The sequence below is a fragment of the Dendrobium catenatum genome, unplaced genomic scaffold, assembly GCF_001605985.2.
Source record: "Dendrobium catenatum unplaced genomic scaffold, ASM160598v2 fragScaff_scaffold_1220, whole genome shotgun sequence".
In the NCBI taxonomy this organism is placed as follows: Eukaryota; Viridiplantae; Streptophyta; class Magnoliopsida; order Asparagales; family Orchidaceae; genus Dendrobium; species Dendrobium catenatum.
This window is the reverse complement of record NW_021319682.1, coordinates 11,905,351-11,918,599: the sequence shown is the minus strand read 5'-3', so window position 1 is coordinate 11,918,599 and position 13,249 is coordinate 11,905,351. Positions and strand designations below refer to the sequence as shown.

General features: G+C 34.0%; 1 protein-coding gene across 1 annotated transcript; it reads right to left on the bottom strand.

Annotated features, from left to right (window-relative positions):
- Positions 1-8,330: 8,330 nt before the first annotated feature.
- On the bottom strand, positions 8,331-9,693 carry LOC114580711 (disease resistance protein RGA2-like). Its single transcript, XM_028699140.1, has 2 exons — positions 9,475-9,693; positions 8,331-9,237 (listed from the first exon to the last, which is right to left on the bottom strand). Exon 2 carries the CDS (start codon positions 9,204-9,206, stop codon positions 8,331-8,333), a length of 876 nt encoding a protein of 291 aa, XP_028554973.1. The 5' UTR covers positions 9,207-9,237; positions 9,475-9,693.
- Between the last annotated feature and the right edge of the window lie 3,556 nt (positions 9,694-13,249).

Here is a 13,249-nt window from a genome sequence, read left to right as displayed (position 1 = left end):
TTTCTTTTCATAACAAACTAAAATAATTTAACAAAGTTAATTATCACTAGGTAACCCAGGCCTACGAGGCTATTAAGTTAGCCCCAAAGAGGATGAAATAAACCTCATGGCCTCGGTGTGAAACAAAGGTGATAATTAATCAAACACTAAAATAAAACATTTAAAATTAATCTTAAGATACTAAGATTTGAATTTTAACTAAAATTTTCTTTGCCCTTTTCAACAAACAAAAATACAAACAACTCTAACTAAGTAATATTGTATGGCACTTGCCATGGACATTCTTTTTCGTGGGTTTTTATTATTTTGTTGTGGTTTGTTTACTTTGCTTGAGCATTAGAACTGCATGCTTTTTTCTAGGTTTTTTAAATTGCTTTGTTTGGGTGTGGCTCGGACGGAGTCAACGTTAGGCTCTTTAGGATGTTAAATTTTTTATAAAGTTAAAATTTATTTAAGAAAAGATAAAAAATGAACATAGGATTAAAATAAACTATTTTATAAAAAAAAATTAATGCATGACTCCTTTAAAGGGTCACTTTTTAAAATTACAATAAATAAGTCTTGTTCACTTCACAGTGACTATTGGTCAGTCCTGATTGGCCTTACCTACACATGCATAGCTTTGAGTCAGCATATAGATTTTTCTTTTATAACATAGAGGGATTGTTCACTTTGCATAAGCATAATACCATTCATGGTCGGGTTTGATACCCACTTTTTTTCTATGTCTCCCACCACTCTTACATTTGCATAAGACTGGACAACATGGATTTGATACGCTAGGTGGAGTATAGCTGGTACCCCTTTTCGAGCAGGGTGGTAAATCCAGGTTAGGGCTACTTAGATCCCTTGTGGGATTTAAGCTATAAGTCCCCTCATTGTGTCACTTTTTATGAATTCTGAAACCGTCATTTCTCTTAGGGTAATAATCTGGTCTTCGATCTTTTAAACTCAAAATTTTAATTATATCTTTATTCATTTAAAAAGTCTAATCATCGCTAAATTATCTTCTTCGGATTAGAACTTAGGAGCTTTCTCTGTGCACCAAATTAAGAAAAAATAATACACTGTCCTTAATCGAGGTCTAAGATGTAATTAATTACGGGGCTTGCGCCCGTAGGAAACCGATCCCCACAATCAAATAAACCCCATTCAAGCTGATGTATCGAATGGGGGAAATCTCGTGAACTTTTGGGTTATGTATATTATTATCCATCGAGGTTGGTAGGTGAAAGCCGCTATCCTCCATGGCTAATCGTATACATAACTCCATCTGCTCTTCCATCGGCCTGCTTGTGTCGATTGTAAAGGCCTACGACCGTTTTGTCCTACGGGATAGTGTGGTCGTACCCTTTGCATTCGAACAACATGAGTAGAATTCTTTCGGAGACCCACAGATTTCTGGCGACCACGATGGGATAGGTTTCTCTCTCCATCTTTGAATGTTATATTATTCACTTCTGTATTCCTAGTTTGGTGCCTAGTTTGAGTTCTTATTTTCTACTCCACTCTCTTTTCTTTATCCTTAATGAAGGGTAGATCTTTTTAAAGTATAAAGATTTAATTAAAATTTTGAGTTTATTAGATCCGTGTTTTTAATTCTCAAATTCAAATCCAGATCAATCTATTTCAAGTCAATCTCATTCAAATCAAAATTTCCATATCTATCAATTTCTAGTTGGAATTCTTTTAAACTTAATCCTGATCCATATCATCTCAAATGAGAATCTTTATTCTATCCTTTATTACATGATTCATATGCTTGACATAAACTCTAATCTTGATCATGTCCCTAATCTGAGCTCCGGTAAGCTTGGTCTTGATTCATATCAGTCCAAATAAAATCCAAATTTGATATTTAATGGAAGGGTCCTTAAATTTGATATATATAAATTTTTCAAAAGAAAATTCGAACTTCATTTCTCTCCTCTTTTGCGCACTTCCTGCGAAGGTAACCATCTCTCCCCTCTTTTATGATTTTTTCTCCTCTTTATCGCTCTTCTTAGGCAAATTCTCAAGTTAGGATTTTTAGGCATAAGTGAACAGTTCGACACCAATATTGGCATCAGACTATTTACCTACCGAATTTTGGCATGAGATATGGAGTTTGAATGCAGCGAATGGTGAACATCATACGGTGGTATATAGTTTTTTGATTGGAGATGATCTTATACCGTGCCCCCGCTGTATAACAACTCAAACTCTTAACTATCGAGATATTGTCTGCTTTGGCCTAAGGGCATCATGATTTTGTCCAATTGGAGTAACTTTCCAGTAGGTCACCTATCCTAGAATTTCTTTGGGATGAGTATGCTTAACTGTAGAGTTTCTTATAAAAATTCTAACCATTGCACCAAAAGGCGCCTCGATGTTTAAGATTTAGCTTTCTTTTACTTAAAGGATTTCACAATCTCCCCCACTTAAGTAACTGACATCCTCGTTAGCATCTGTATCCCAAAATTATCCACTAGACAGGTACGACTTTAGAGGTGGCCCATACAAATTTAAATGGTGGCTCCCATCACGTAACATTTTGTCCCATACAAGACTCAATAGGTGGCTCCTATAGCGTAGCACTTTATCTTGTATTGCACTTAGCTCCCATCTTCCGGATTATGTATTGCTCTGATACCATTTATAAGAGTTCAAACTATCAAATATCGAGATATTATCCGCTTTGGCCTAGGGTCTCACAATTTTATCTTGTTGGTGTAACTTCCCAGTAGGTTACCCTTCTCAGAATTGCTCTGGGATGAGCATGCTTAACTGTCGAGCTTCTTATGAAAATTTCAAGCATTGCACCAAAAGACGTCTAAATGTTTAAGAGTTAACTTTCTTTTACTTAAGAGGTTTCACACGCTGCTCCTTAATCTCGCCCTTTCTCTTTCCATCGCTCTTCTACCTACCTTTTGCTTTACTCTCCATCTCTCTCTCTCTCTCTCTCTCTCTCTCTCTCTCCATGAGGGGTGAGAGTTAAATATTATTTATTTATTTTCCACTTTATCTCTCTCTAATTGTGAAGTTCACTATTAATTTTTTAATGACTTTTATTTGATATCTTAAAATCATTTGTACTATGTTACTTTTCTCTCTCCATCTTCATATTACTAGTTTTTTATAATCTAAAATCTTAAAGAATGGTGCTCTATATGGTCTCTAGTGTGTTCTAGGATGTGTGGGTGATCAACATTATTATTTGTTTTTAGGTTTTAATTTCAATTTTAATTTTTTTTTATCCTGGGATACTTTTGATTCGAATATTAGTTTTTTTCATCTTTTATTCGACTTTTAAATGACTTATAAAGAAAGTTTATTTTTTTATTAGTCAATGTAGACTATTATTGGTTATAATTTTATAAGTAAAAAAAAAAAATTATTTAATTTTTTTTCTGATTTTTATTAAATTTTATTGTCAATTTCTTAAGTTCAAGATTAATTAGGGAATTTTTTAATTTAGAAGTGCATATGTGATATTAATTGAGATATTTATTTAGTTTATTGTTTGTTGTGATTTTATAAGTTTATAAAAAAATATTTTGTATTTTTCTCATTTCTAGTTTATTTTTAATGAATTTCTCAATTTATAGGCCAATTGGGCAATTTGTTAAATTTGGATGTCAAAGTATAGAGTTTATTGAAATATTTATTTAGTTTATTGTTCATTATGATTTTATAATCTTGCAAAATTTTATTGGGTATTTATCTTCCTTTTATAAGATTTTTAATTAATTTTTAATTGCATATGTCATTTGCTTATTATCATCCCAATTTAATCTTAATTTGTTATTTTTTTCATTTTGAAGACAAGTCACTTTCCTTAATTATATTTTAATTTTTATGTTTTACATATATTTACTTAATTTTATTATTTATTTTACTTTAGTAATTATTTTAGTATGATTACAGTAAATTAATTTTATTTTATGGATTATTTGGATGAAGTAAGAGTTCGAATAAGTAAATAATTGCATGATAGAAACTAAACTATCTAGTGGACATAACACCCCCAATCAAGATTCCATGGTTACATTGTCTCTTCTAGTCGGCTTCATTGGTGCCCTTAATCTATTTCATCGAGTGGCGACTAAATGATCCTTGTTAGCAACTATGAGTTAGCTCATTCAAGGAAACCTTATAGTTTCCTCGACCAGCTCCCGGCCACCGACCGATGCCGGGCTTCGACCTGTTGCCGGATTTCTACCCAATGCTGGACTTCTGCCACTCTTCGAACTTTCATCGAACTTCTACCCAACGTCAAAGTTCTGCTCGTCGCCAGACATCCGCCAAACTTCTGCCCGTCACTGGACTTTCGTCGGACTTTTACCCGATGTCCGACTTCCGCCTGTCGTCAGATTTATAATTGACACTAGACTTCCACCCGACTACAGTCCTTCCAACCTCAGTCGCTAGACAACAGTCTTTATTACCTCGATCATCCGCCGACTACGATCCTTCCGACACCCATCACCAGACAATGGTCCTTTCGACCTCCGTCGCCAAACAATATTCTTTCATAGCCCCGTCGCCCACTGACAATTGTCCTTTCAACCAAACGAACATGTCAATAATAATACTTCTAATTTCCATTATGTAACACATGCACTTTATATGATTTGTATTTGTTACATCAAGTCAAGGCCTTCCCTCAAATTAATGGGCCTTATTTGTAATCAACTACAAATACTAGTGAATTCATTCAAACTGGGATAGTCCTCGTTGTTTTTGTCCCTTTTTAGAGTTTTTTACATAAAAATCTTGGTGTCTTTTATGAATGATACACTCTCTCTCTTATCTAATTGCCTGTTGGATCTTCGTACAAAATTAAGGCATTAAACTTTATATTTCTTCACAGCCGCGGATATTTCAGGACACAACAAGGCTAGTATATATGTGCTAGAACATATGGGTTGTCAACCTTTTTATTACTTTGTAGGTTTAATTTAATTTTAATTTATTTAATTTTATACGATGATAGTTTTAGTTCAAAGATTAAATTTTTGACATCTTTTATTCTGTTTAAATAATTTATAAAGAAACTTTTATTTTTAGACTTAATGTTTTTTTTTTTATTATTAAAATTTTATAAGCTCGTTAAATTTTATTTCATATTTTTCTGATTTATATTAAATTTTTTTAGTGAAATTGCTAATTTGTAGATCAGTTATGGAATTTATTTAATTTGAAAGTGAACATGTGACGTTAATTGAGATATTTATTTAGTTTCTTTTTTGTTGTTATTTTATAAGTTTATAAAAATTTATTTTGTATTTTTCTAAACTTTTAATGAATCTCAATTTCTAAGCCAATTAGGCAATTTTTTAAATTTGGAGGTGAATGTCCTAAAGTTTATTAAATTATTTATTTATTTATTATTAAACTGATGCAATATAATTATTTGTGCCCTATTTTGTTCAGGCTACAGGTCATATTGTCTTGCCATTTATGATTTAAGATAGTCATTATTAGTTTGGGCTACTCCCAAACTCACTTGGTGGACCATCACCAAAAGAGCAAACTTACTAACCGTAGAATATCATTTAATATATTTTTTAGATTTTTTTAGTCGTCTACTTGTATTTCCATAGTCACATTTTTTTTTTTAGACAGGTCCGTTGGTGATCTACCAAAAATATCGATGGCCAAATTCAACATATATATATCGATGTTTTCAGCATAATAGAAATTTGTAGCTGAGATAAAAAAGAAACAGCCTTTCGTATCAATTATTCTACATTAAAACAATATATAAGTAATAAGAAATACACACAACATAAGCTAATATTTCAACATTGTAGAAAAATATTCTTAAAAAGTACAAAAGTTCTACAATATTCAAGCACTCATGCAATAAATTAATCATAGAATTTCTTATACATTCAAATAGCAACTTGATAGCTTACCATGCCCTCCTGAGTGCTTGCTGAGAAGCTTAAGCAAGCAGAGCACTGTCTCTCAATTTTGTCAGCCTGAGAGCCTAATCCATAAAGTCTCTTCTTCTGCATTCTGCCTAACACTGTGATCATATGTGATTATTGGAATAATGAGTTGTGATTCCTACGAGGATGCTTAGCGCTCCAGCGTGAACATTTAAATACAGCGCTTGTCTACTCAACAAAAAAATAATATAAGATTAGTTATTGTATAATTGTCACTTGCAATATTTATATTAATATTCTAAACTTATAGACTAGCATATTGTGAAGGATTTTGTGTGGACCGAGGTACAATTTTAGATCAACTAAAAAAATAAAATTAATTAATATTTAAATTTTATATTCTTTATTTTCAAAATGAAAGTTGGAATTGAACTATAGACACATAAATAAAATAACTTACATATAATTAAGATATGTTAATAGCAGTTCATATATAAGAGATCGATGCAACAAGTTTTAGGTCATAAATATAACTTTGTTATAAATTATAAATAATGAGAGAAGGCTTGAATATATTTTTTTAACGATAGCCAAAGCAGTAAAAGAAAATATTATAAAATTTTGTTGGCAATGGGTAGTTCAAGAAATGATATTAATAAGAAAAGCAAAGAATTTGAGGACTGATTAAGCATACCTCAATATATTCGTATCCATATCTTTGGCACCACTTTTCTAATTGAGGGCAATGAGCAATCTCCAAAACACTAGGCATAGTTGAAAGCTTTTCTTCCAAAGGGAGTTTAAGGTTCCAGCATCCATATAGCTTTAATTTCTTAAGTGAAGGAAGCTTTTGCAGGCCTGGTATTGATGTCAACTTAAAGCATTTTTCGAAACATACAAATTGCAACTTAGAAGGAAGTATCTCCTCCGCAGGAATCAAGAGTCTATAACACCGCTTTATTTCTAACTTTTCAAGTCTATGCATACTACATATCCCATGCAATGATGTCATACGTCGGCAGCCTTCAACAAGTAGTCTTCTAAGTGAGGATGATTGAACTATTTTTATATTTTTTAACATATAACAATCAATGATGGAAATACTTTGAAGACATGGGAGATCTCTATCCAGAACTCTACCTGATCCATCCCATTTATTGCATCTTTCAAGGGTTATATCTTGTAACTTAGAGTACGAAGGATCACCAAGCCACGACGGAAATACTATACCAGGGTAGTCATATATATGTAATCCTTTGAGGTTGTTGTGAGGCCGCAATGCCTCAAGTTTAACCTCTTCCAGCTCAAAACTTTTTTTCCCTACTCTATGCTTTTCATCAAAACTTATGAAAACACCAAATACAGAATTATCAGCAAAATCCGTTATACTATTCCAATCTATGTGTAAACTATTAATATGCTTCTTCCCATTAATATTTGCCTTCTTGAAATCCTCAACATTATTTGCATAACCTATATTTCTGATACAACAAATCCCTGTAAGGCTTGCTAAGTCTTCTATCTCACCTAGTCCACCACTTTCATGATTTCCATCCTTTACAACTACTACTTTTAATGTCTGGAGACAAGTTAACTTGCTTATCCCCCTTGGCATGAAAGAGCCATCTGGTAGTATCAAATGTCGAAGGTTGATAAGATTTTGTATGCTTGTTGGTAAGATTATAGGATCATGATAACAACAGAAGTCCAACACTTGCACATTACGAATACTATGTAATGAATTGAATAAGGTTGAAAGAGAACCTTTGGCCCAACGAAGATCCCTTAAAATTGTATTATGAAAGCAAAGATAGCGTAAATGCTTCATTGAGGCAATTGAACCAAGAAACTTTGAGGTGTTTGAATCAAATTGATCGATTTCAATATGCAGTGCTCGCAAGCGTGTTGAATCTAAAAGCTGAAAAACATTGATTATCCTCTCGCCATACCAAAATATAGAACGAAGAGCAACATGCCTGGTAAGAAATGGGAGCACTAAAGTGCCCCTTAGTGCTTCATTATTTGTTGGTTCATCATGTACAGCTAAGTGGCGAGCATTATTTGATATGCAATTATTTTGGTTGTCACCCTCTGATTTCATAATGATGAACTCATTGTTAGAAATAGAAACTGCCAAATCATAAACCAAGTCATGCATCTCAAAATTGTTTCCATATTTTGTTGCTTGAAATAATGATCTCCCCAAGAGTTCATCTAAATACTCTCTACCAATCTCCTCCATAGTCTTGCCTCTTATTTTTGGTTGGATATAGCCCTGCGCAATCCACAACCATACAAGGCGATTTTTATCAGGAATATGCTTTTTAGGAAATAAAGAACAATACCTAAAGCATGGCTTCAGGTGAATTGGCAGCATTTGATAACTCAGTTTAAGAGCAGGAAAAATTTCATTTGTCCCTGGATCCAAGTCCCAAAGCTCGCTTTCTAAGATGCTCATCCACTTATCTCGAATCCAACGTCCTCCTCACATGATTTGTTAGTTGTGGATCTGTATATCTCTTTGGTTAATTTCACAAGATCAAAATCCTCAGAAACATAGATCCATATACGGAGATCAAAATACTGACAAATTCTAGGATCGTTATAAATGAGTTGGGCAAGCGTTGTCTTCCCCACACCCCCCATGCCAACTACTGGGATAACTGTAATTTTATTGCTCACTTGTAAATCTGAGAGCAATAACTTCACTATCTTCTCTTTCTCTCTCTTTCTCCCGATTATATTTGATTCATCGACAAGAGAGCTGGTAAGTCGATAATTTTGAACACTAACAGTTCGCCTCACGCCATCATCTTCTCTTAAATAGAGTCCCTTTCGATCCCTTTCAATCTCATCGAATATTTTCTGAATCTCCCTTAGCTTCTCAACCATGCAATCAGAAATTGCTGGAACTTGAGAAGATGAGGATGCTAATGTATTACTACCTTGCACATGTTCATCTTGATCATATTGTTCATCATCTCCTTGCTTGCGCTTTCCACGGTGGTAGGACTCTTCTGCAGCTCTGGCTTCCATCTGGGCTGCCTGGACATCATACTCATACTCATCGATTACATCATCAATGTCATAAGCCAAGCACCTGAGCTCTGAAAGCCATAACTTCACAGATCTGTCTTGTATCTCCCTTTCCTCCGCATCTTCAAGCACTGCTTTGATCCTCGGCAGCATTCTCATTATCCTTTGGAACTCATCTAAAGCATTGCCTCCTCGTGTAGGTTCCGCTGATGAAGATGAAGATGAAGATCCATCTAAAAGAGCCAATAACCCTGACTTCGCCCATCTGCCAAACATAGCAATAATATCTGCCATGGCTTCGTCCAATGATTAGAATCAAATATCCCTGCCATGCATCATTAAATTGTATAGTAAGATATAATATTCCATTGTGTTAGAAGGAGAGTTGCGAGAGATTCAAGTTTAAAATACTTGTTGCAGCTGAAAGCAATCAATTGAATGCAAAGAGATGAGCTAAAGCTGATTCTGCAGATTCTCGTTGCTTTCTATGCATACAAAAAACAATATAAAATCACAAATGAGTATTGAGTCCAAAAACAATCAAATCACAATTCATACTTACAGTAGCACATAAGAACTATATGCGAACAAAAGTACAACTTAAGGCCAAGCCGAAAGAACTAATTACTTCTATGGAGAAGGAGCAATAAATAAATAATCAAGCAGGGAAAGCAGCTCATCAAAGGTCCAAATTTCTCAAGTATTTGATCTGATGAGGTCTGTGCAGACTGTCTATAAGACCAAAATTAGATGATGATAAAATTGCAGAGGTGAAGGAGCTAATTACCTCTGTCTCTGTGAAGAACGACTCACTCAATAATTGAAGAGGAAAGGCAGCTCTTTCTTTACAAGCTCAAATTATCTTAGGCATTTGATCTCACACGCATCATATTATTTTGCTTTCATAAAGTAAAAGCAGGAAAAAAGACAACGAAAGAAAATTTGAGAATATTCTCTCCTTACTTTTTCTTTTTTTATCACTTAGTTAATTAGAGATTGAGAGTTTATTTTTAATTTAATATTTTTTATATATGACGGAGATAATTTTCTACCCCCACTAAAACTTGTTCCTGCACACAACTCTCCTTGGCCTATTGGTTGAGAGCTAAGGCTTCCAATTAAGAGGTCTAAGGTTCGAGTCTCTGTGTATGCGTTGTGTGTGTGAGTTTGCCTTAAATGGCCTAAAAAAAAAAAAAACTTGTTCCTGCTTTTCTGCTTTTAGAGAAACTTTTCCCACCACTAAAACTTGTCCCTGCTTTTAGTCACACATGGGAAGATAAAACCTATTCAAGAGTGGACATGAGTCACCTCTCCACTAAGATATTAAATGAAAAAAACTTGTGAAGCTCAATTATTATAGCTTCTTTAAGCTCGATTTGAACTTTTTTTTTCTATTTGTGTTAAAATTTGATTTATTTAAAATAGTAGATCATCATATTTGATTTATATTCAGCTTATTTTCTCTTATTGAGCTTTAAATAAATGACCTTTATCAAATAAGCCCATTCACGAACAAACAAGCTCAAAAGAATTCTCCTAAAACACTAATATCACTCTATTTTTAGGTTGTCCTATGCTAGTATGCAAATATCTGTATCACATCTATTTTGGTTCTGCGAAAAATTAGAAAGTTTTAATGCGTATAGATCATGAGGTTTAAAATGCCAGTCAATAGTCTAGTGTTAATTGTTCAATTCTCTAACTAAAGGTTTTAGTTTTGGTTCTGATCAAAGTTATAATTAGGTGACTTCTATTTTAAATTTTAGGATTTGAGTTTAAAGTTAATGATTTAATATTTATAATATAATGAGAAATAAATCAAAACACAACATACACAAAGATAAAATATAAGTAAGATGCATATAAATAAAGTATAAATATCATAATCTAAAATGTTTAATAAAGTATAAATCCTTTTATAAGATTTTGATTAATTTTTAATTGCAAAATTAATTTTATTTTAGGGATTATTTGAATATGATATGAATTGATTTGATTTAAATATAAAATGTGTGATTGATATAGGTTGAATGAAGTAAGAGTTTGAATAAGTAAATTGTTACATTATTTTTAAGAAAGAAGAAGCAAAGATCATCTTCCAAAGCTCTAATCGAGAAATCAGAATCGAAGAAACAAATTTAAGTATACTCAGAGAAACGACTATACTGTCACAAAACTAGATGAGCATAAAATCTCTATAGTGAATTGAAGGAACTTACCTCTCTCAATCTGTGAAGAACCACTCAATCAATAATTGAAGAGGCCGAAAGGCAGCTCTTTCTTACAAGCTCATATTTTCTTAGACATTTGATCTCTCACATGCATGATCTCTCAAAAGCATGATATGAGTTTGCTTTCATAAAGTAAAAGCAGGATAAGGACAATAAAAGCAAGGGATAGGAAGAAGAAGAATATTTAGTAGGTGGCATCTAAGAATACTCTCATTATTTACTTCCATTAATAATTTTTTTAGAATGATATGTTTTTTAAATATATCTAAAATTTGATCAATCGGAGAAAGCATTTGGCCTTCCCTCTCTTTCTGGAGAGTTTTAACATATTAAGCTCCTGTGTAAATTTTCAAAAGGCAGATTGAGTTTGAAATAAGACACTACCTAGAGATTCCACCCTCATTTTGTGAGGACTTTAGATCTGAGTTCTGGTTTCCTATAGGCACAAGCCCCTATAATTAATTACCTCTCCCGATAACGAAAGAGAACTTTTGATTAAGGCCAGTTGTCAATTAGATACTCAGCATGTATCTGGCATATAGTAGCAGCATGATTTGGTATTTGAAAATTTTGATATTTAAAATTTAAAATTTTACCATCTTGCACTTAAAGTAGATGGTGGGGGGAGTGATAAATCGAAGGTTGGCATTGTGGAAATCGGCATAGTGAAGATGGGTCTTCTCGAAGTCGCAGGGTGGAGGTAGTGTAGGCAAGGTGGAAGTCTGCACAATGAAAGGAGGATGGATCGAAGGTAAGCGCGGGTCTTGGGACTTGTGTAAAGTAGAGATCGGATAGGGTGAAGTTTGCAAGCAGGTGGAGGTCGGCTGTAGTTTGGATTGGTTGAGGATTTTGATAGCAGTAGAGGGCTCAGTTGGCTCGGAAGATACAAACAAGGGAGAGGGAGATCGGATGACTGGGGAGCTCGTGCGCAAGGGAGAAACGAAAAACTAGAGGCCTATTTAGCTCTTGTTTTATCAACGAAGGCAGAGTCGCGATTTGTGCAGGATTTGAACAAAGAGATGCGAACGGCTCCGAATTGTTACATGGGGTTTACGCTGTATTTTGGAGGATTTTTTTTTAACATCATGTGTAGGTCAACATTATTGAAAAAAAAAGTTTATTTATTTTATTTTTTTAATTAAAAAATGTAATCAATATGCATATAAAATTTTATTATTTTGGAGAGAACATAGTTCAAGTGTTAGTTATATCTTATATTTCAAAAATATTCACCTATGCTCCAATATCACCATGATGGAACCTTGGCTCCTCCTCACCCTTCCTCATTTTCAACATGGAGGTGTTTCATTTTTTTTTATTCTTTATAATCAACTAAACATTTAAGAAAATAAATTATTATATTTATCTTACAACGAAACAAATAATTCAAATTATAATTTTTTCTAGATTCTTGAAATACATACATTTTCAGAACATTCAAAGTACTTGGGCGATTTGGATGCCATTAGAGACCCTTTTCCACCACCACTAAAACTTGTCCTTGCCTTTATTCACACATGGGAAGGTAAAGACTGATAAAATAAGTCCGTCTTGCAATGAAAAACTTTTCCAAAGGAGTCCTAAGTGGTTAAGAAAAACTCCGGCAGTGGTTGACAAACAGGCGGAATTTCAATCATGATCGACGAACAAGAATAAGTACGTCGGTGGTCGACGAACAAGTAGAAGTACGTCGGTGGTCGGAAAGAATTCCGGCGGTATTCGACGATTGGGCGGAAGTCCGACGGTGGTCGACGAGCAAGCCGAAGTCCAACAGTGATCGGGAAGAAATCTAGTGGTGGTTGATAAACGGGCGGAAGTCCGACGATGGTCGGGAAAAATTCCAGCGGTGGTCAACAAACAGGCAGAAGTTTGGTGGTGTTCAAGAAGAAGTCCAGCAGTGGTCAACAAATGGGCGAAAGTCCGGCGGTGGTCAACGAATGAATGGATGTCCACCTGAAGAACTCCGGTGGTGGTCGGCGGCAAGTAAGCTCCCAAATATGGGGAGTATCAAGATCAAGATGGGAGTGGGTTGAATGGACAACTGATATTGATCCCTTTGATCGTAGATTGTTTATTGATCATTTGAATGTCTTAATAATCAAATTT